We start from the raw sequence: 23,798 nt of genomic DNA, 5'->3' as shown, positions 1-23,798 counted from the left end.
CTATAAGTAGATGAATAAGGACCATGTTAATTGTGTTCCATTTTTTCAACAGGCTGAAGGAATAGAAAAATCGTATTCACAATCCATCTTAATGGACTTGACTGACCCAAAACTGCGAAGTACCACAAAAACTTGGAGTTTCTCATTTCCTCCTGACACAGTCAGTGGCAGTGAAAGAGTTCAGATCAATGTAGTAGGTAAGAATAGAATATAGCCTCATCCTACTGGTTTATTTGTTTGTAGTGTATATGAGAGGATCTCCACGATATTCATGGCCATATCTTTCCATTCCATTTCCACCAACTTTTTGAAGCCCTCTCTTCCCCATATTGTTCTTTTATTTAGAGTCACATTTTCTTATTTAGTCCTATTAGGAAGAGATTGCAAAAGAGTTTATTTGGTCCCAACTGCTGATTACAATAGAAAGGCTAGTAAATTATATGTGCTAGGCCAGTTCTTCTCAAAATTCAATGTGCCTATGAATCATTTGCGGTCTTGTTTAAAAACAAGATTCATTTTAATAAGTGTGGGTGGGGCATGGGATTCTGCACATCTAACAAGCTGTCAAGTGGTAGTGATACTTCTGGTTTGCAGGCCGCACCATGAATAGCAAGGCTCCTCTGTGTTCTGTATTTCTAAGCACAGAGCTTCAGGCTTCTGTGGCTTTATGACCACTGGTGGATATCAGAATCTTCTATGGAGCTTTGTTTGACAAGTATCTGGACTCTGCTCTAAACCTACTAAGTCAGATTCTCTTAGGCTATGGCTAAGGATGTATGCGGGGACTAGAAAAATAGAATTAAAAGATTTGTTTTGGTACAAAAGGCTTTTTGAAATCCATGCATTGTTTTTTTCCATAATACTCATTTCCATGAACTTTTTGAAGACACTTTCTGTATCTTGAGAAGGTTCTATGAGTGATTTTGATAACCATGGATTGGGAGATCTACTGCTTAGAGCAGTTCTCTGTGAAAGATGTTAGTAACCTTTACAACACAAACCTACCCACTGACTTTAGTCACCTCTCCTGGTTACATTGTGAATTAAACCTATCTTTTATACAGATGAAGTATGAGTGAGGGTCTCCAGAGAAACGACTGCAGATTAGGTATATGTTTATGAAGAATTCACTCATCCATTATGAAGGCTGAGAAGTCTCATGATCTGCATTTACAAGCTGGACATCCTGGAAAGCCAGTGGTGTAATTCAGGCTGAATTCAGAGGCCTGAGAACCAAGTGATGCTAATCCCACTCCAAGAGAAGGGGATGAGATGAAATGTGAGGCAGGAAAAGAAGGGTGACTTTCTCTTTCCTCCACCTTTTTTCCTATTCCGATGTCAAATGTCAATGGATTGGATGATGTCCACACACTTTTTTTTATTTTTTTTTTTGGCAATCTGCTTAACTCAGATTACTGATTCAGATGCTAGCCTGCACTGTATCTTGGCCTCCTATTTGGGTGGCAGAAATGCAAGCACTTGGACTATCATCCAGTGGTTCCCAGGTAAATTAGCAGGAAGCTGGAACAGAAGGGCAGAGCAGTCAGGACTCGAACTGGCACTCCAATTTGGGATGCAAGAAAATAAATTTTGCAGTGTTGGGATGCTGGAGGATGCAGTAATTCATACATACATACATGCTATACACCCAAAAGGAGGAATCCTTTAATTTTCAGTGTATACTGCCACTCCTTATACAGGAATGAGTCTTATATATGGTCATATAAATACTCTGAGATCTTTTGTGCATGATGTAAATAATGGATTTTCAAGTTTATTTTTCTATGTCATTTAAAAAAACCTATTTGGTCACCATGAATATATGCATATTAGCTTGTTTCTTTTAACTTTATGAGTATATGTTTATGTTCACTTTGAATGTTAAAAGTATAACTTACAGTGACAATAATATAATTTCTGCTTATTCCTCCTCTGTGTTAACACCTAAAGTTTAAAAAATGCTGGCTTGGCTGTGGCAAATTCATATGAAAGAGGTCTACCTCTATTTTTTTTGTACTCAGTTTTTTAGGATCAGATTTTCACTAGGTATTTGGACTTCGCTGTATTGCCAATTTTCAAAAGAAATTACATAGAAGGTTAGTCTTAACTCTTAAGGTTACAGCTTAACAACAGTGGGGTCAAAATTAGAATTTAGCGTCCATATTTCTGAAATTTTACTAGTTTCCTTGAGTCATGCTGATAGAAGGTGAGCAGAAGAGTCTTTGAGGCACATATTTTGTTCACTTTTAGATTACTAATTTTGAAGAATAATGCTAATTCTTTTTAATCTTGAGATTTGTTGAAATAGTTATATTTGTTTATTCTACTTTGTTAAATAGAACAGATTGAGAAACACTGCAATCCCTGCTATTTTACGAATAGCATTTCTCAAGTATTTGTAGTGCATTAAAGAATACAGTCCGTGGATGTAAGAATATTGAAATGAAATATTTTTTCCTATATAAGAATGATGATCTTTTAAAGGTCAATTTTTTAAAAGATTTTTAAAAAAATTTATTTATTTTTGCCTAATTTATGCCACATCTTTTTTAACTGAGCAGAAAGTCTCTTACTTTGTCATGAAATCTACAAATTTAGTATCACTACATTATTTTTTTAAATCAGTCTTACTAAAAGCTTGATGTTAAGTGTAGGCTCTGTTCCAAGATGTGGACTGATCATATTGCTCCAGTGTCAGGCGCCTTCTGTACACCGTGGACGGCTCTGCCATCAGCAGGTAACAGTTCCTCTTTACCTAATGAACTGAATGTCTTGTGCTTGCAGGAGACATTCTTGGTCCATCCATCAGTGGCTTAGCCTCACTGATTCAGATGCCTTCTGGCTGTGGTGAACAGAACATGATAAATTTTGCTCCAAATATTTATGTTTTGGATTATCTAATGAAAAAGAGACAACTGACAGATAATTTAAGAGAAAAAGCCCTTGCCTTCATGAGACAAGGTAAGATTTCAGAAGCATACTTTTATTTAAGAAAAGGTTTTTTTTTTTTGTGTGTGTGTGTGTGTGTGTGTTTTAGCCAGCATTTACTTTAGACTATTGTATTTCAAAGTGGATGGATTTTGTCTCTTTGTCTTTGGTATGTGGTGGAGGGACATGCTGGTGTTGAAATGTTCAGGGAGGTGCGAACAATGGGAAGCTGGTACCATTCTTCCTTCAGCCAACTATTTGCTTATGCTCCTATGATGCTTTTTAACAATGGCTTACGGAGTCAGTTTCTAGAAGCATCTGAAATGTAAAACTCTTTAAAAATCTGAATCAGTTAGCATTCATTTATTCATTACACATTGCTGGAGGATCTCTTTAGTGCCAGGATCAGTTCTAGTGGTGAGGAACCAGGGGACGTCAGAGCCTTTCCTCTTTTAAGTAATTCACTGTCTGGCGGAGGAGACAGAATTGTGTGGCAGAGAACTGCTGGGTACAGTTAAAATGCCAAGCAGATGGGGATTAGGAGAGAGATGATTGTATGAAGTGATGAGTGTCTTCTGACTCCGTGGGAGGTGGAAATTGTTCCTAGGCACCAGATGTGTAGCATTGACTGCTGGCTCATAACAATGGCTCACATGAGTTGTGTGCTTGCTACGTGGCTGGCAATGTTCTGAGCACTTTACATGTCATATCTCACTTAATGCTGACCGTGATTATCAGCCTGATCCTGTTTTTAATGATGAGGGAGCTGAGGCACAGAAAAATTAACTAACTTGCTCAGGATCATATAGCATGTAAGTGGCAGAGCTGGGATCTGGTTTTGATGTCTGACCCCAAGTCCAAGCTCTCCACATCCACACCTGGGAGAAAATGAAAGAATTATTAGACTTTTTTTCTTTTTTAAATAATGTACGTTTGATTTCCCAAAATACTCCAAAAGCCAGTTCAGAGTTACAGTCTGAGTTTTGCATTTCCTTATTAGTAGACCCCTAGCAAGCACTCTCTGTGGCTGAGTTTTTCTCTCTGTATGATTTGTATGATATGTGCTGTTCATCAAATTTATGGGGATTTAGACTGGATATAAAATGATTAGAAAATTCTTATTCAGTATAACATAAGAAAAATATAGTTAAACATGACTCAACTCCTAAGTTATTATTTTTTTTTAATTATTAGTGAGTTAAGTGAAAAGTAGAGGCAGGCTCTTAGCTGTTTTGTTAATTTTTCCATAGAAGAACTAAAAGCTTGGTAACACCCCTTTTTAATGTGAGTCTGTCTTCCAGATTTTCTCATTGTATAGAGACCTGTTTAATTCTGAACCAAGTTCCATGTACTATTAGTAAGAGCAGTTAGCATTGTTTAGAAGCTTTCCATATGTTTCATTTAACCCTCACAAAAACCCTAGAAGGTAAGATTGCTGTTATTGTTTCCATTTTATAGATGAGGACATGGAGGCACAGGAAGGCTAAGTAATTTACCGGTGGTTATCACAGGTGGTCAGGCTCTGAAATCCATGTTCTTCCTCAGAACACTATGGGGGTGGTTCTAGCTGGCAATGTTCTTGGGCTGTTAGATGCAATAACAGGTGTAGAGGACCAGGGTTTGGACCAGGATGCTTACCAACATGCAAAAAGTCTTAATGGGGCTTCTGGGAAAATCACAGGGAGAAACCTGGAGTCTTGTTGGGAAGGAAACACTGTAGATTAGAATCTGCAGAGTTAGACATTGTGAGTGGTAAGCTGGAGACAGTGTCCAGAGACTGGGGTGGGGTGGGGTGGCATAGTCAAAGGCCGTATGGGAGTCAGGCCTAATATCAGGGCCATTGTAGGGCATGGAAGGACATTCCAAAGGAGACCAGGATCTGGAATCAGGGCTAAGGGGACCTGCTCTGATGTGGGAAGGAGACTATGGTATAGTTTTCCTTGAATTAGGACTAGGCAGCCACTTTGGTTGTTCCTCAAATCCAGCAGGTGGTTAGGGCCTCCTGGAGATTCTCAACAATCCAGCAGTTGGTATTTTCCATATAGAGTTGCCCGATTAAAATGATCACTGTTTATATATATGTTTGTGGATTGGCCATATTTTTAATGTGTATATACACAAGAACTACTTTTCTCAATTTCTGTTATAATTAAGTTTAGGACATGATACTAGGTGCTCTCAGTGTTGTAGCCTGTGCTAGGCTACAAACAAATGAAGGGGCAGCATTGTGGCACTTTTGCAATACTGGCATCCCATATGGATGCTGGTTCAAGTTGTGGCTGCTCCATTTTAGATCCAGGTACCTGCTAAGGTGCCTGGGAAAGTAGTAGAAGATGGCCCAAGTGCTTGGGCTCTGTACTCATGTTGGGGGGTCCTAGAAGCTTTGATCTGGCTCAGTCCTAGATGTTGTGGCAATTTGAGGAGTGAACCAGGCGATGGAAAATACCTCTCTCTCTCTCCCTTCCTCCTTCCCCACCCCTGTAACTCTGCCTTTTAAATAAATAAACAAAATCTTAAAAAAAAATGAGGGGGGGGGCTTGCACTGTGGCATAGCAGGTAAAGTCATTTCGTGTAATGCTAGCCACCCATATGGGTGCTGGTTTGAGTCCTGGCGGCTCCACTTCTGATCTAGCTCTCTGCTATGGTCTGGGAAAGCAGTAGAAGATACCCCAAGTCCTTGGACCCGTGCACCCACGTGGGAGACCTGGAAGAGGCTCCTGGCTTCTGGTTTCAGAGCTGCCCAGCTCTAGCTGTTGAGGCTATTTGGGGAGTAAACCCGTGGATGGAAGAACTCTCTCTCTCTCTCTGCCTTTGCCTTTCAAATAAATAAATAAATCTTAAAAAAAAAAAAATGAGGTCTTTACATGTGAGTATAATGCTTCTTTTTAAGATGAGTAAAAAAAAAGTTTGATCTTACCATAATTTAACTTCTCACCTTTTGAAAACAAGATTCTGATTTATATTTCAGATTTAGTTTGGTTTCAAGTAGAAGATACATAGAAATTATATCAGCATTTTATAATTTAGTATATATTCTTTGCTATAGTTAGTAAGATAATTTGAAATATTTTAGAAAATACCACGTAATTCCACATTTATATATGCTTTAGGAACTGCAGCTTTGGCTAATCAAAATTAATGCTTTAAAAGCACAGAATAAATAAGTCAAGCCATTTGAGGAATGATAACTTATCTTTTAAACATCATTTAAGCTTGGATCCTAGATTTTCTGCTCTGGGTCAGCAGAGGTCCTACAACATGAATGCTCCAAATCCTCGCTTCTGTTCTTTTCGGAAAGCAGTGCTGGTTCCTCAAGCCAGGCCTGGGCAGGTGGCTGTCAAATTGTAGCTTTTCGGGCCTGCGCCGCGGCTCACTAAGCTAATCCTCTGCCTGTGGCGCTGGCACCCCGGTTGGGGCGCCGGATTCTGTCCCAGTTGCTTCTCTTCCAGTCCAGCTCTCTGCTGTGGCCCGGGAGTACAGTGGAGGATGGCTCAGGTCCTTGGGCCCTGCACCCGCATGGGAGACCAGGAGGAAGCACCTGGCTTCTGGCTTCGGATCAGCGCAATGCGCTGGCCGTAGCGGCCAATTGGAGGATGAACTAACGGAAGGAAGACTTTTCTCTCTGTTTCTCTCTCTCTCTTACTAACTCTGCCTGTCCAAAAAAAAAAAAAAAAAGTAGCTTTTCAAAGCTGCCTGCAGGGTGTTTACTAATTGCTTGGGAGCCTTCCTTACTTTGGTTGGTAATTAAAAGTGTTGAGAGGCCTGAGGGCAAAAAAAAAAAAAAAAAAGGCACTGATCTCTAAACGCTATATAGTCTTGCAAACTGTTGAGAGTGAGCACTAAGTGCTGTAAAGTCATTGAGTCTGGCCAGAGGTACAGCCCCACTTTGCAGACAGTGCTTAGGAACTTGGACTCTTACCTTGGCTACTTTCCTCTATCTCTTCTGCAAGACAATGATAGGGGCTGGTGTTGTGGTGCAGTGGGTTAAGCTGTCAACTGAGACACTGGCATCCCATGTGAGCCCAGGTTTGAGCCCCAGTTGCCCCTCCTCTTCCTCCTCTTCTGCTGCTTCTCCTGTTTCTCCTACTTCTCCTCCTCCTCTTCTTTTTTGCCTTTATTTTTTATTTGAACAGATTATTTTTATTTTTATATTGTATGAATGTAACAATAAACTATTTCTAGTGATTTATGGATCCATTGTTCAGTTGTGGAAACACTCCTAAGTATACTTTTGTGAATGTATTATTCTCAGGAGATTTACAGTACAGTGTCTCTTCAGGTCAGATACCCAATTTAAGCATTTTACCAGCTTTCCTCTTATTTGACTGTTGGAAAATAATTCAACAAACAATGAGTGGCTATCATGAAGTTACTAATCTTGACCCTGAATAGGGAAAATTATTCTGGATTAGTGTTCATAAGAGACAGATGGGGGGCAGGTATTGTGGCTCAGGGGGTTAAGCCACTGCTTGGATGCTTATATCCCATATCGAAGTGTCACCTTGAGTCCTGGTGGCTCGGTCTCCTGGCCACTTCTCACTGGTGCATCCTGGAAGGCAGCAAATGATGGCCCAAGCACTTAGATTCCTGCCACCTATCTGGGATGATTGCTCCTCTTCTGATCCAGCTTCCTGCAAATGTGCCTGTGAGGGCAGTGGAAGATAGCCCAAGTACTTGGAACCCTGCCACCTACATGAGAGATCCAGATGGAGGTCCAGGCTCCTGGTTGGCCTGGCCCAGCTCCAATCATTGCAGCCACTTGGGGAGTGAGCCAGTGGATGGAAGATCCCCAACTCTACCTTTCAAATAAATAAATCAATCTTTCTGTTTTGTTTTAAAGGTGGGCAAATCAAGTTCCTACTTGGATTTGTGGATTAAATGGGATATTTAAGCACTTTAACACATAGTAGGTTGTGGGGAGCAACTGGGAGCAACTCGGACTAGACTAAGTTACTCGAATTAAGACTTATTCTATGCATCTGCTTTCCCACAATATGGCGCTGAGAAGGGAGAAACAGCTTCTACACAGCTGCCTCCAGTTCAACCAATAAACTGTAGGACCTGCTCCTGATTGGAGGAGAGCAGCGTACTCGGCGTGTGGGTAGCAGAGTTGGGATTGGTGGAAGAGGACTATAAAGGAGGAGAGAGACAACATGCACCAGGAACATCTAAGAGGAACACCTGTGCAGCCCCCGAGAGAGCCGGCCGGCGGTGTGCCGCTCCCCCGCGGAAGTGGGGAAAGTGGCAGGGGGAACTGCCCTTCCACGGAGGTGGAAGGGTCGGTAGCCAACCCGGGAAGAACCAGCAGCTAACCCGGGAAGGGCTGAGCAGACGAAAGAACAATGCAGGGTCCTGTGTCGTTCCTCCACGAAGAGGGGGAGCGACAGTAGGTATCCAGTAAATATATAACTATAATAGAGTCGGTTGCCTCTACCTAGGAGTTAAGGTTTGAGTTCAGCAAGCAAATTCTGCTTTTTCTACTTCTACAAGCGAATGTGAAATTCTTCTACTTCTATTCAATCCCCCTTCCATTCAAACAGCCTCATTTTCCACCCAGCCTATGCCGTCAGCTTCCTGAGTAGCTGTCTGCTTCTTTGTCCCTACCCTTCCATACATTTGACATGTATTATAAAAGGAATCTTTTTTTTTTTTTTTTTGACAGGCAGAGTGGACAGTGAGAGAGAGAGAGAGAAAGGTCTTCCTTTTCTGTTGGTTCACCCCCCAACGTCTGGCGCTGCGGCCGGCGCACTGCGCTGATCCGAAGCCAGGAGCCAGGTGCTTCTCCTGGTCTCCCATGGGGTGCAGGGCTCAAGCACTTGGGCCATCCTCCACTGCCTTCCTGGGCCACAGTAGAGAGCTAGACTGGAAGAGGAGCAACTGGGACAGAATCTGGCGCCCCGACCGGGACTAGTGTGCTGGCGCTGCAGGCGTAGGATTAGCCTATTGAGCCGAGGCGCTGGCCATAAAAGGAATCTTTTGAAAATGTCAAGATCATGTCACTTCCTTTCCTTAGAATCCCCCAGTGGGCTCCCAGCCTCTGCCTACAAGGTTCTGAGTGACCCGATTTTGACCCCTCATCTTTCGCTCCATCTGAAGTCACTCTCTGGGCTTCCTTTTTGACTGTGTCTCCTAATGTGGAGAATGGACCTGAAAGATCTGAAGTGCTTTCATAGTGTAGAGGTTGTACACAATACAGATTCTACCTGTCTTTGGCACCTTCTGATTGGCAAGGAAATGAGACCTCATGGTTCCAAGGTGTTGCCCTTTGAGCTGAGGAAGTGGTTCATGAAAGTCCGTACAACGGAGCTCCCGGTGCATCATCTCACACGTTGAATTAAATGACGTTTCAAAGGAGTGGACTGAGGTTTGTTGGTATAAGGCTTTGGTTATGAAATCAGTGTGTCATTTCAGAGACTGTTTTTTCTTTTGCCACCACTTTTGCCAAAATCCTTTAAATATACCGTAATTGTTTTTATTTTTGAAGAAATTAAGTGGCTTTGGTGTGAGTCATAGTTGTATTATTTAAATGTCGTTTACGAACAGCGCATTGTTTTACTTAAATCATGCTTGGCCCAGGAACCCTGTAACCTAACCCATTGTTCTTTTGGTCAAAACAACAGCTACAAATTGAACGAAGTGTTTTGCTGTCAAAAAGAAAAGTTGAACCATAAAATGAAAACTGTTTTTGATCAAGACTGGAAATAAGGTTTAAACCACTTGTTTTCCTCAAATATTTAAATCATAGTGCCTGCAGTTCAATTTTTCAAGTGAGACTTGGACCTACTCTCTGGTTGAAAACATACATTTTCTTTATGCAGTGGAAACAAGGACAAAGTGAGCTTCAGGATTCTGCATCCTGGTCATCCCGCCTATGGCAATCATGAAAAATCTAAAAATCTGTAAGGTTTCCACTTTCCATCCCATGTTTTAGAAAGTAAGGAAGCTGGCGGTGGTTGCCTTTCTCTTAGAACACAGAATGTTTTTTATCAGGTTTTCTTTTTCTTTTTAAACTATTTATAATTTTCACCAGAGCAAGTGCTTTATATAGTCACATGGAGCTAATTTGACTTCTATTACTTACATATAATTTTGACACTTGAGGCATATTAAGTCAGATTATACTCAGAATATTACTTTTCAGTGTGTTTCTGTGAACAATGCTTTCACCTTTATTATGATAAATCCTGACAATTCTACACTCATTGTTATTTCAAAGAAAGCTCACGACCCGGGAGACAGTGTTTCCTTTTGCAGCCCTTTGTCAATGGAAGTGGTTCTGGGTTGTTGCCCCACAGCCTCTGGACTTCTGTACTTCAGTTTTCAGAATTCTGATTATGCTATTATTTTCCAAACTCAAGAGCTATTCATAAAACTTTTAAAGATGATTCTTTCATTTCTTCATTAACTTTTGGAGAAAGTAACTTTTTGCCTTTCTCAACAATCATGGTGAAAGTTTCCAACTTAGATGACTGCACTGGAACACTGAATTCTTGTATTAACAACAGACATTATACTTGGGTCAACAGGGTCCTTTTCTGTTTATGGAGTGGAAACTAGGCTTGATATGCTGGGATGTCTGAAGGACGAACAGCTGAGGGTTCCACAGTGATGCCTGGCAGGTATACCATGGAGAAGCACACCTCAAAGGAGACTCCCACAGGGAGAGCTCTCATTCCCTCCTTAATTTTTCCATGGAGCACAAATGGAGGTTTGGATTCTCAGTTTTATCAAAACTGGCTCAAGAGGTTCACTCCACAACTGGAGATTATATATGACTTTTCTTTTCCGCTGGGCTGGCTGCCTCTAGTGGAAGAATGGTGCTAGTTGTTGATGTTAATGGGGAATGTTGGAGGTCAGCCACCTGAGGGGTAATTTCCATAAGCACTGATCTCATCTCCATGATCTCATCTCTGACCCATTTCACGAACTCTCAGACTGGGAGCTGCAGATGTTGGTGTGATGTGGGGTCAGAGGCACATGGTCTTCTCCTTGATATTGGTCCTCCTGTGGTGAAGGAAGACCCCAGACATTGCTTTTTTATTCTCCCTGCTCCTCTCCTCTCTTCCCCTCTCCTTGCCTTGCCTGGCTTCTCCTCATTTCTCCTCTCCTCTCCCCTCCCCTCCCTTCTCTCTTCTCCTCTCCTCTGTAAGATTAAGTGCACACTTAAACTTTGATTATTGGTGAATTTTGTTCTGAATTGAAAATGGAGAGAGAATGTCTTGAACTCTTCTGCTAATTTCCTCTGTGAATATTAAAAAATTATTCTTCTCCGTGATCTCTGACAACCTCTGAAAAATGAAGATATTATATGCTGTATTTTTTCAAGGTTATATAAAAACTAAAATATGATAACATGGACTGGGGCAGTTTAATAATTATTCTGTCTTATTTTTTCCAATGCAGTTTATTTTTGAATATGTAGAACACTAACATGCTTCCAATGGTCAAACTTATTGATTGTGGAAAGCATATTCAAAGGAATGAGTCTACCTCTTTTTTTTCCTTATAACAAAGGAAAATCTCTTGTAAATGACCTGCTTCATTATTTTTTAGTTTACCTTTTCTTTCTCTGCAGAAATAAGCATGTCCATGTATGTTTTCTTATTTCCCCCAGTTCTTATATAGCATAGTGTAGTATCTGTGGGCTACCTTGGGCTTTGCCCTTTGCACTCAACAGTCTTTCCAGGAAGTTGTCCTGCATCAGTTCACAGAGCCATTCTTCGTTCTTCTTTCAAGCTGTGTACTACTCCGTTGTACTGAGTTTAATCTCCAAATTTTGGATATTTAAGCCATTTCTGACATTTTACAATCACAAGTAATATGACAACGAATCATTTTCTCTCTATATTTTTGTGTTGTTGGAGGTGTTTCTTCAGGGTAGATTCCTGGAGGGGCATTATTGAGTCAAAGGGTGAAGACAGTTTCTGCCGCTGTAATTGTACCATTCTGAATTTCCTGGTTTCCTTACAGCTCGCCCTACAGAGGGAGGGGTCAATCTTTGAATCTTTGCTAATCCGATGTGTAGGAAACTGCATCTTTAATTTTAATTTCTCCTATTATAAAGTTTAACATTTTTTCATACATTGTAATCCAACTTTATATGTGTATCTTTGTTTTTGTGATTTTTGTGTTATTTCAGTTTTTTTCTACATAATTAAAAAAAACTATCCCTTTAATTAAAAAAAGTTTATTCTTACTTACTTGGAAGGCAGAGTTACAGAGAGAGACAGAGTGGGAAATATAGAAATATCTTTCATCTGCTGGTTCACTCTCCAAATGGCTACAATGGCTGGGGCTGGGCCAGGCCGGAGCCAGGAGCCCATATGGGAATGCTGGCATTGTAGGCAGTGGCTTTACCGGCTCTTCACAATGCTGGTACCCCCTAAATTTTTAAAAAGATTTTTTTTTAACTTTTATTTAATGAATATAAATTTCCAAAGTACAGCTTGTGGATTACAATGGCTAAAAAGATTTATTTATTTATTTATTTGAAAGGCAGAGAATTACAGAAGAGAGAAGGAGGGACAGAGAGAAAGAGAGAGAGAGATAGACACAAACAGATCTTCCATTTGCTGGTTTATTCTTCAAATGGCTGCAATGGCAAGGGCTGGGCCAGGCTGGAGCCAAGTCTCCTGCATGAGTGCAGAGGTCCAAGTACTTGAGCCATTTTCTACTGCTTTCCTAGGCACATTAGCAGAGAGCTGGCTGGGAAGTGGAGCTGGTGTCCCAGATGGTAGCTTAACCCATTGTACCACAACACTGGCCCCATATCATCCTAAATTTAAAGAAGTTCTTTATATGTGTATATATTAATATGTAAACATGCAAACAACATTTATATATTGTTATTATTGCTATGTATGTGTACATCTTAGACATACTTTGTTATTTAACAGCTTACTGTATTTTGCTGAAGCAAAGTTTGAAACTTTTTGAATTGTGACACTTATCAATTTTAAATTCTGCTAAATTTATAATCTGATCCTTCGAGAGCCTTGCTCTACACCCATGCTAGAGAGTAATGCCTAGTATTTACAGAGAGCTTTCCATCCAAAAGTTGTTTTAAAAGGGTTTTTCATATTTTATCATGTTTAATCGTTGAAAGGGCTCTGTGAATTACCATAAGACAGTGACTTTGGAGCCAGGTAATTCCCAGGTCCACTACCTACCAGTTATGTGACTTTGCTCATGGTGTTCATATCCTCTGAGCTGTGGTCTCACGATCCTGTAGAAGGGGACACTGATGGCATCAAGGCCATACGGTGGCTGTGAAAATCACCTGAGTTCATACCATCAAAGAGCTTTAGAGTCCTAACACCTGGCCAGTGTTGAGCAAGGGCTGGCTGTTTAATTACTGTACCATGATATTTTCATTTCTAAATATAAAGACACAATTGAATGTTCCCTTCTTCAAATTAAGCCAAATTCTGTCATCACTTTAAATATTTATATTCCTTTTATCATAGTCTTAAATATCACCAAGAAAAATATTTTGTTATTTAAACATTTTGTCTTTTTTTAAATAAGATTTTATTTTTATTTATTTGAAAGAGTTATAGAGAGAGGTAGAGACAGAGAGAGAGGTCTTCCACTTGCTGGTTCACTCCCCAGATGGCTGCAATGGCCAGAGTTGTGCTGATCCAAAGCCAGGAGCCAGGAGCCTTCTCTGGGTCCCCTAGGTGGGCACACGGGCCCAAGGACTTGGGCCATCTTCTACTGCTATCTGAGGCCATAGCAGAGAGCTGGATTGGAAGAGGATCAGCTGGGACTAGAACCGGCATCCATATGGGATGCAGGTGCTTCAGGCCAGGGTTTTAACCTGCTGCTCCATAGAGCTGGCCCCAACATTTTGTCTTCTTATAATCAGATACTCAGATCTAGGGATTCTCATTGAAAGGCTCAAGGATAAAGTTTGGGACTTAATGGCAAGAGTAGACTAATTTTAAACCATGCATGCTCATGTGTTATTTGTCAAGTATAAATAACTACTTATGGTCATTGATGCTTCTAAACTATAGCATTCATAAATTAAAATTTATTACTCAAGTTTACTAGGGATTGAATTCAACATTTTAATGAGTATGGTTTCCAGACTACCCTGGCCATGCTGCAAAGCTCTTACTGTGCACCCTCACCTCCTAAGGTGGAATTCTTTAATTTTCAGGAAGGATTCTTGATTATAGGAGGATCATTGGTAATGCCTTGAGCTGGAAATGTTCCTGCTTATACCTTTAAAAAATGATGCATTATTGCTATTTTAACTTCATTTTTAGCAAGTCAGCTGATTGTGGGGTGTTTGGTGAATCCTATAGTGTTTGGTCTATGATTTCTTATTCACTTGTATGAAACTTGTATGTACTGCTTTGCAAATATGAAACAACTGCCTTTTAATTGCAATCATTTGTTTGTAAACACTTATTTGAAAATATGAAACATCTGCTTTGATCAAAGCAGATCCATCAGTCTTAACCCCCTCCTAACATAACCTCTGTGGTGATGCTTTATCACCACCATCAAGCCTTTTTTTTTTTTAAGTGCAAACTTGGAATTGGTAGGCAAACCCATTGTTGATTTACTTCAGTTGACCATGGCCACATAAATAAGAGCCATTGTCTTAGGTTATTTAGCATTTCTCTCTCTTGCTGGTATAAGAATAGAAAGTATTTTTACCTTCTGTTTTTTCCTTAAGCTTTAATTATGATGCTAGATAGTATTTTTCTTAGGGAGCAAAGAATTTTAACACAGAAACCATTGTGGTGAAAATTAGAGTTAAATAAAACTGTAGTTTCAATTTTCATGCTCTTTTTTTTTTTTAAAGATTTCTATTTATTTATTTGAGAGGTAGAGTTACAGACAGTGAGAGGGAGAGACAGAGAGAGAGAGAGAGTGGTCTTCCTTCTGTTGATTCACTCCCCAGTTGGCCTCAGTGGCTGGAGCTGAACCAATCCGAAGCCAGGAGCTTCTTCCTGGTCTCCCACGTGGGTGCAGGGGCCCAAGGACTTGGGCTGTCTTCCACTGCTTTTCCAGGCCACAGCAGAAAGCTGGATTGGAAGAGAAGACAGGACTAGAACTGGTGCCCATATGGGATGCTGGTGCTGCAAGCGGAGGATCAACCTACTGCACCATGGCACCAGCCCCTCAATTTTCTTGCTCTTAAATGGATGTGTCTTCCATGCTATAGTATGCTGCTTTTTTTTTTTTTAAGATTTATTTATTTATTCGAGAGACTGATTACAGACAGAGAGGGAGAGAGAGGGTTTTCCATATGCTGATTCACTCCCCAAATGGCTGTAATGGCTGGAGCTGGGCAGATCCAAAGCCAGGAGCCAGGAGTTTCCTCTGGGTCTCCCATATGGGTGCAGGGGCCAAACTTTTGGGCCATCTTCCACTGCTTTCCCAGGCCATAAACTGTGAGCTGGATTGGAAGTGGAGTAGTCGGGACTTGAACTGGCGCCCATAAAGGATGCCGGCGCCTCAGGTGGAGGGTTGACCTACTATACCACAGCGCTGGTCCTATCATACTCTTTTTAAGTTTAATTGAAGTAAACATTTTGTATCATTGTTTCTATTTTATGCATTTTGCTTGAAAAGTCTTGGTATTGGGACTAGCAATTAAGCCTCTGTTTGCGATGCTGGCATCCTGTTTTGGAGCACCAGTTCATGTTCAGATGCTCCACTTCTGATCTAGCTTCCTGCTAATGTGCCTGGGAAAGCAGTGGAGGATGGTCAAAGTAGTTAGGCCCCTGCCACTTTTGTGGGAGAACCAGATGGAGTTCTAGGCTCCTGGCTTTGGCCTTGCCCAGCTCTGGCCATTGTGGCTATCTGGGGAGTGAGCCAATGGAGGGAAGATTTTCTCTATGTCACTCTGCCTTTCAAAAATAAATGAATTTGGGCTGGCGCTGTGACGTAGTGGGTAAAGCCACTGCCTGTAGTGCCGGCATCCCATATGGGCACTGTTTTGCATCCCGCTGCTCCACTTCCCATTCAGGTCTCTGTTATGGCCTGGGAAAGCAGTAGCAGATGGCCCAAGTCCTTGGGCCCCTGTCCCCACATGGGAGACCCAGAAGAAGCTCCTGGGTCCTGGCTTTGGATCGGCGAAGCTCCTGCCTTTGCAGCCAATTGGGGAGTGAACCAGTGGATGGAAGACCTCTCTCTCTCTCTCTCTCTCTCTCTCTCTGCCTCTCCTTCTCTCTGTGTGTAACTCTGACTTTCAAATAAACAAATCTTTAAAAAAATTTTAAAAATTAAATCTTTTTAAAAAATGTCCTGATATTTTAAATTTCTTACAGTACCTAATATACAAAATAGCATTAGATATTTATTTGGTATCTTCTTTCTCCTTCTCTACCCATTATTTCTCAATATAAGTCATGTTTAGAAATTTTCATTTATGGGAAATTAATTGATTAATTACATTAAATATCTGTCTGTTTTTGTGTCTTCAGGTTACCAGAGAGAACTTCTCTACCAAAGAGAAGATGGCTCTTTTAGTGCTTTTGGGAATGTTGATCCTTCTGGGAGCACTTGGTAAGTTTTATTGCTATGAACCATGTCATGGAGCTGGCTCTCACTGCGTTACCCTGCCGCAAAATCAATAGGTGTATCTCTGTGTATTATAGATGTGGAGGCTGCTTTTCCAATATCATGGCTTAAGAAGAGAATATCATTTTTGCATGTTTTTGAAACAAAAAAATCAAGTATTTTTGTTTAGAAAAGATGGACAGAAATCCTCTTTTTTGTGTATGTGGGAAAAGCAGCAATAAAATAATTTGTGATGATGGAACAGTAAGAAGCAGTGGGTGATTGACATAATTCCTTCCTTAATTGACATGATTATAGTATATGTTGTGTTAATGAGGCAAACATGATTTCTTTAAGATATATATATATATATATATATATATATGTAAAAAACAGTGATGGGTGGCCGGCATTGTGATGTAGTGGGTTATACTGCCATCTATGTTGCTAGTATCCTATGTGGGTGGTGGTTTGAGTCCCAGCTTCTCCATTTCCAATCCAGGTCCCTCCTAATATGCCTGGGAAAGCAGTGAAAGGTGGCCCAAGTGCTTGGGCCCCTGCACCCGTGTGTGAGACCTGAATGAAGCTCCAGGCTCCTGGCTTTGGTCTGGCTCAGTTCCGGCAGCTGTGACCATTTGGGGAGTGAACAAGCAGTTGGAAGATTCATTCATTTTTTTTCTCTCTCTCTTCTACTCTCTCTGTAACTTTACTTTTCAAATACATAAATCTTTAAGAAAGGAATTAAGTCAAGAAAATCCAGTATTTCCTCTAGAATGGAATCTTCATGTGCAGATTTTGGAAGTCTGGTCTCTCCTCTTCCATTTAACCTTGTTTCCTGTTTCACTCAGAAGCAAACTGCCTAATTCTTAGGTTAGACTAGGTGTGCTTTCCTACCAACCACCCATTGCTCAGAAACTTAGGAATGAACTTCAGAGGCTTCTTGCTCATGATGCATTTCCACTATAGGTCAGCAGGGGGCTCTGTGGTCTTTGCTTGGGCTGCCACCAGCCCACTGTTCCAACTGGAGGCTCCCGGCTTTGCAGAGCAGGAGGAGAAGGTGGCAGTATGGAGCGCTGGCAATTAGAGGCTTCAGCCAGAGTGGTGTTAACATTTCTGTTCACTTCATCGTGAACAGAGTTGGTCCCTTGGCTATGCCGAGCTTGAAGGGAGCAGAGAAATGAATTCCTCTGTGTATCCAAAGTAAAAGAGAACTGGATATTATTGAATATTAGTAATGTTCACTGCACTAAAGCTTTGGTGTAAGACAAAACAGATGTGCTTTAGATTTCTCGTGACATGAGTCTGGATATAGATCTAAATAGATTGGAGTGTCTTATTGCTTGATGCTCTTTCCACTTCAATATAGTGTTCTGTAGCAGGGCTTGGCCAGCTTTTTCTGTAAAGGAACAGATAGCAGATACTTTAGGCATTTGGGGCCAGGTGGAGTCTCTGTTGCATAGCCTTTTGCCACCTCCCTTTTCTTCTCTTTTCTTTTTTTGAAAACCATTCTTAGGTGGTGGTGTGGTGGCATGTGGGGGTGCAGTGGTGTATTTGGCCTGAGAGCCAGATTTGGGCAAGCCAGATTTGTCCTGCAGGCTGTAGTTCGCCAACTCTTGTCTTGTAGGGGAGGAAACGTATCCATATCCCCATTTAAAGTCCAACAGTTTGGGAACCATATTCTGCTTCCGTGGCTTTAGGACCAAGCGAAGTTGTATGAAACTTTTGGTAATGCTCAGAACAATCCAAAGATGAGGAACCTTGAAAGTTTACTTAAGTCTCTGAGAGTGTCAGATTCTCAATCGATGAAATAATGAGCTGGACCAGCTGATTTCTGGGTGTTTTCTCACACTGATGATTTCTGAGTTGACCTGGGAACCAGGAGCACCTGTCGGGCAGGTTGTTCTCGCTGTCTCTCTGCTGTTTTTGTTGCTTGTTTTCCTTCTTCAGTGATCCTCCCTTTGGTGAATCTTCTGCTGAGGGAGAAAATTGTTAATGTTTTGCTTGTTCAGTGTTATTTGGAAGATTTTATAAAGCATATTTTCTGTAAATTTTTCCTCCTTTTCACCAAGGTTGTCAGCTTTTGTTTTAAGATGTTTTCTCGAAGCTGATCCATATATAGATATCGATCAGAATGTGTTACACAGAACATATACTTGGCTCAAAGGACATCAGACACGCAACGGTGAATTTTGGGAGCCAGGAAGAGTGATCCATAGTGAGCTTCAAGGTGGCAATAACAGTCCTGTGACACTCACAGCCTACATTGTGACTTCTCTCCTGGGATATAAAAAATATCAGGTACTTAATCTTTAATTTAACAAATGACAAGTGAAACCCAAGGAAGGTAGTTCTCAATGGGTGAAATACATGTCTGAGAACTTAGAGTTTTGCAGTAATGCATTGCATTTGAAATCTGAATTTGGGCATAAAAATATTAACCCGGAGAATAACTAAGGAAATTAAAAAAAATGCTTTCTAATACGTGTATTGTGCTTGCTATTGGTAAAGTAAGCCAATCCATATTTTTTGTGGGAAAAGTTCATTTCTCAGGGGAAAGATAATTCTTTAGTGTTTGGGAATGTGTAACAAGTGTAGGTTGTGAAGGATTTTTTATTTCTAAAATGTTATGGAACAAGCCGGCGCCGTGGCTCAATAGGCTAATCCTCCACCTTGCGGCGCCGGCACACCGGGTTCTAGTCCCGGTTGGGGCGCCGGATTCTGTCCCGGTTGCCCCTCTTCCAGGCCAGCTCTCTGCTATGGCCAGGGAGTGCAGTGGAGGATGGCCCAGGTGCTTGGGCCCTGCACCCCATGGGAGACCAGGAAAAGCACCTGGCTCCTGGCTCCTGCCAGGATCAGCGCGGTGCGCCGGCTGCAGCGGCGGCCATTGGAGGGTGAACCAACGGCAAAAGGAAGACCTTTCTCTCTGTCTCTCTCTCTCACTGTCCACTCTGCCTGTCAAAAAAAAAAAAAAAAAAAAAAGTTATGGAACAAGTACAGTGTCTGCTAGTGCAGTGCAAAGTGCACCCACTCCCTGAAAAGTATACTAAGCAGACTTGGATGCCTGGATGGGAATGAGTGTATGTGGAAAGTTATGCTAATGAGCTTAATTTGACTCCAGGACTGTCCTGGTGATTGATGCCTTTACTGGTAATTGCTGATTGCATTTCACAAAATCAGCATAAAATTCTGTTGCTTAAGCTCCTACTGTTTTCCTAGCCAGGTAGTAGGTGTGGTGATACGCTTTTCCCTGAATTTAGAGCTTCGACATCTGAAATAAAATTTGAGAAATGTCTCTTAAACTGTATTTTCTGCTTTCATCTGGGCTTATGATTTTCAGTGGCAGAAACATTTCCAAAGCTCTACTTTTTATTTCTAATTCCTTCTAAAGAATGGCCCTTATTTATTCATAAAAACTGAAAAGCAATCTTATTTTCAAAATGCATGGCAAACCTTTAAATATCAGTGATCATTGTTTCCATTGCCTATGACAAGTTTAGGTGATTAATAGATATTAAAATTATATTTTGAGTGAATGTTTCATGGTACATTTTGCTTACATATGAGGCAATGAGTTATTTTGAATGGTAAAAAATTTCGTATTTCTCTTCCTAGCCTAATATTGATGTGCAAGACTCTGTCAGCTTTTTGGAGTCACAGCTCGACAGGGAAGTTTCAGACAATTATACCCTGTCTCTCATAACCTACGCCTTGTCATCAGTGGGTAGTCCTAGAGCGAAGGAAGCTTTGAATGTGCTGACCCAGAGAGCAGAACAAGAAGGTAATTCATGGGACCCAGGTGAGGTTGGCAGACCATTATGTGTTATGAAGTATATAAATTACGTGAGGAAGTCTTGCAAACCAGGTATGAATTTGATTACATTTGCACCTTCTGAACCAGATGAACACTGAAACACAGAATGAGATCAGGGTGGGCCTGACACACCACAGTACAAGCCTCTCAAGGAGCTTTGTGTAGAATTCCAGGGCTCAAGTGGGTTCTTCTTTTAGATACGTTCTGCTATGTCAATTACCCTTTGACTCCCTGATACCACTTCTGGGTGGGGCCGTCCTGTGTTCCTTAAGGCTTTTTGTTTTGGGGAGACATGGGTTCAAATGCAGGTTCTCCAGTTTACCGAGCTTCAGTTTCCCCAGCTATCTATAAAGTGGGAAAAACATCTTTGCTGTGAGGGTTAAATTAGATAATGTACAGTGCCTGCCACTTAGCAACTGCTCAAATATATGAGCTAAAATGCTAATGAAAATGAAGGCCACTTCAAAAAAATGCTGTTGGTAAGTGGGTTATATGTATTTTTATTTTGAATGGGGACTGTTTGGACTACAACATGACAAAAAAGTATGGGTATAGTTATTACTCAAATGGTCTCTGTAATATAGTTAGGATCCAGTTTGTGTGTGTGTGTGTGTGTGTGTGTGTGTGTGAAAGAGAGAGAGAGACAGAAATAGAGAGAGAGGCAGGGGTTGTGGCAGTTGGATGGATGGACAGAAATCATTTTAGTTAATGTGAACTGATTCAAAGTTCTGTTTATTCAGCAAGGGATACCTGTAGAAAACATTTAGAGGCTTCTGAGATGTAAAATACTGTATTATTTTAGCATTAACTTAGATTGAATCCTTATTACCCAGGCCAGTGCTGAAGATTGGAAAATTATTGCACAGAGGCTGAAGTAGTCCCTGACATCCTTGTTTGCTTGAAAGTGGTTATTTCACATTCCATCTAAGTGTGATCACCATCAAACTAGTAATGCTTGAGAGAGGGGGAGTAACCCCAAGGAGGATGGTCCTCCCAGAGCAGGGTTATTGCTAGGGAAGCTGTTGAGTTGGCTTGAGTTCCTGGGTTTTTCGTTGGGGGTTTGGATTTTGAATTTTCAAATAATAGAAAGAGGAGAGGTTTCCCAGAACATCAGAGCTGGTGAATTACAGATTCCCAGAACAGGATTCTTCCCAACGTGTGCTTAACATATTTTGGGGATGGCACATATAAGTTATGTACCTTATCTTCTGGAATAGAGTGTGCTTTCCCTTTTATTTATAGCTGTTATGCCTGAGCCAAACATGTGGAGTTTCTTCTGCGAAAAATATTTGAATCAAAACATCCTTAAATATAGGCAATAGGAAAAGGATAAAAATTTATAAGTTGTAATAATTTAAAAAGAGGCTCACACAAGAACATGCTTTAATATGCGTGTCTGTGCACGTGCACATATATTTGCTCAGCATACACAAGTACATATGTAAAAATATATTTAAGCTAGTCAGGTAGAACTCTGACAGTGTAGGACTGGTTAGTGGTATAACATGCAATTTTTTTGGCGGTTGATCAGAACGTGTTACTTTTCCCTTGTAGAAGGCATGCGGTTCTGGGTGTCCTCAGTGTCTAAACTCTCTGAGTCCTGGCAGCCCCGCTCCCTGGACATCGAAGTCGCAGCCTATGCACTCCTCTCACACTTCCTGCAACATCAAGTGGCTGAGGGCATCCCAGTTATGAGGTGGCTAAGCAGGCAGAGAAATAGCCTGGGAGGTTTTGCATCTACCCAGGTGAGAAATATTTTTTTTTTAAACTATATACATACACATATGTATATATACAAATGAATATGTAGTTGCTATTTTTTCACGACTTTGTAAAATTACTTGGCAGTTTAAAAGTTTAGTAATGGGGCTGGCGTTGTGACTTAGTGGGTAAAACCACTCCCTTAGATGCCACCATACCATTTTAGTGGTGGTTTGTGTACTAGCTGCTCCAATTCTGATCCAGCTTCCTGCTTATGTGCCTGGGAAAAGCAGTTGAACATGGTCCAAGTGCATGGGCCCCTGCAACCCATTTGGGAGTCCTGGAAGGAGCTCCTGGCTCCTGGCTTCTGCCTGGCCCAGCACTGGTCTTTGTAGCCATCTGAGGTGTGAACCAGCAGATGGAAGATTTTTTTTTCTCCATCTCTCCCTCTCTTACTGTAACTCTGACTTTCAAATAAATAAATAAATCTTAAGAAAATAAAAGCTTAGCAACATATCTCAAAAATTTATGACACTAATTTAATTTTTCCTGTTAATGAGCTTCATAGCCAATACTTGCATGGAATAAGCCAGTTCCCTGTGCATAGTAGCCATTTTTCACTTGTGGTAACTGATACAAGACTAGATGCTCATTCCATTCCACAAATGATTTCTGAGCCTCTCCTGCTCTAGGACAAGAGATTAAGAAATGAGTCAGGGCATGTTGCCAGGCAAGGAGGGGGCAGAAATGTGCAGCAGGTTTCTTAACCTTGCTTAGTTTACCCTTTGGAGACCTTGATGTATACTTACATGTGTGATTGCTTTTCTCCCCTCAACAGGATACCATTGTGGCCCTGAAGGCCCTGTCTGAATTTGCAGCCCTGATGAATACAGAAAGGACCGATATCCAAGTGACTGTGATGGGGCCTAGCTCACCGAGTCCTACCAAGTTTCTCATTAAGACGCACAGCCGCCTACTCCTTCAGTCAGCAGAGGTATGGACGAGGGCAGTTATTTAATATGCTGGAATAGTGCTTCATTTTTAAATTCTGACTTCAACAGACTTGTTGTTCCCAGATCCTGGTAGGTTAAGATGAGGGGGGCAAATGGTACCCCTCCTTATTTGAAATTTCTGAGTTCAGCAAAGGTGGGATGGCTAAGAATTTTGGAAAGATTGGCCACTGTTATATAGGAAAAGGAACGAACACCCATTGAGTTGCTGTTCTTCACAGATATTGTGCTAGGTTACTTTATATTTCCTATTCCATTTGCTTCTTTTTTTCTTTTTTTTGACAGGCAGAGTGGACAGTGAGAGAGAGAGACAGAGAGAAAGGTCTTCCTTTGCCGCTGGTTCACCCTCCAATGGCCGCCGCGGCTGGCGCGCTGCGGCCTGCGCACTGCGCTGATCCGATGGCAGGAGCCAGGTACTTCTCCTGGTCTCCCATGGGGTGCAGGGCCCAAGCACTTGGGCCATCCTCCACTGCACTCCCGGGCCACAGCAGAGAGCTGGCCTGGAAGAGGGGCAACCGGGACAGAATCCGGCGCCCCAACCGGGACTAGAACCCGGTGTGCCGGCGCCGCAAGGCAAAGGATTAGCCTAGTGAGCTGCGGAGCCGGCCCCATTTGCTTCTTAAACCAACTCTAAGCTGGCGCCGCAGCTCACTTGGCTAATCCTCCGCCTATGTTGCTGGCACCTGGGTTCTAGTCCCAGTTGGGGCGCCAGATTCTATCCCGGTTGCTTCTCTTCCAGTCCAACTGTCTGCTGTGGCCCAGGAAGGCAGTGGAGGATGGCCCAATTGCTTGGCCCTGCACCCACATGGGAGACCAGGAGGAAGCAC

At 41.6% G+C, this 23,798-nt stretch overlaps 1 protein-coding gene across 1 annotated transcript in view; it reads left to right on the top strand.

The window, feature by feature from the left end:
• CD109 (CD109 molecule) overlaps window positions 1–23,798 on the top strand; it is a 169,725-nt gene that overhangs the window by 128,524 nt on the left and 17,403 nt on the right. The window contains exons 22-28 of the mRNA XM_070073883.1: window positions 53–197; window positions 2,785–2,961; window positions 16,374–16,455; window positions 18,519–18,747; window positions 20,062–20,227; window positions 21,815–22,005; window positions 22,800–22,955. Coding sequence (XP_069929984.1) covers window positions 53–197; window positions 2,785–2,961; window positions 16,374–16,455; window positions 18,519–18,747; window positions 20,062–20,227; window positions 21,815–22,005; window positions 22,800–22,955 — 1,146 coding nt within the window. The remainder of the gene's footprint in view (window positions 1–52; window positions 198–2,784; window positions 2,962–16,373; window positions 16,456–18,518; window positions 18,748–20,061; window positions 20,228–21,814; window positions 22,006–22,799; window positions 22,956–23,798) is intronic.

This window comes from Oryctolagus cuniculus, chromosome 5 (genome assembly GCF_964237555.1).
Source record: "Oryctolagus cuniculus chromosome 5, mOryCun1.1, whole genome shotgun sequence".
NCBI lineage: Eukaryota > Metazoa > Chordata > Mammalia > Lagomorpha > Leporidae > Oryctolagus > Oryctolagus cuniculus.
This window is presented reverse-complemented; position numbering and strand designations above follow the sequence as displayed.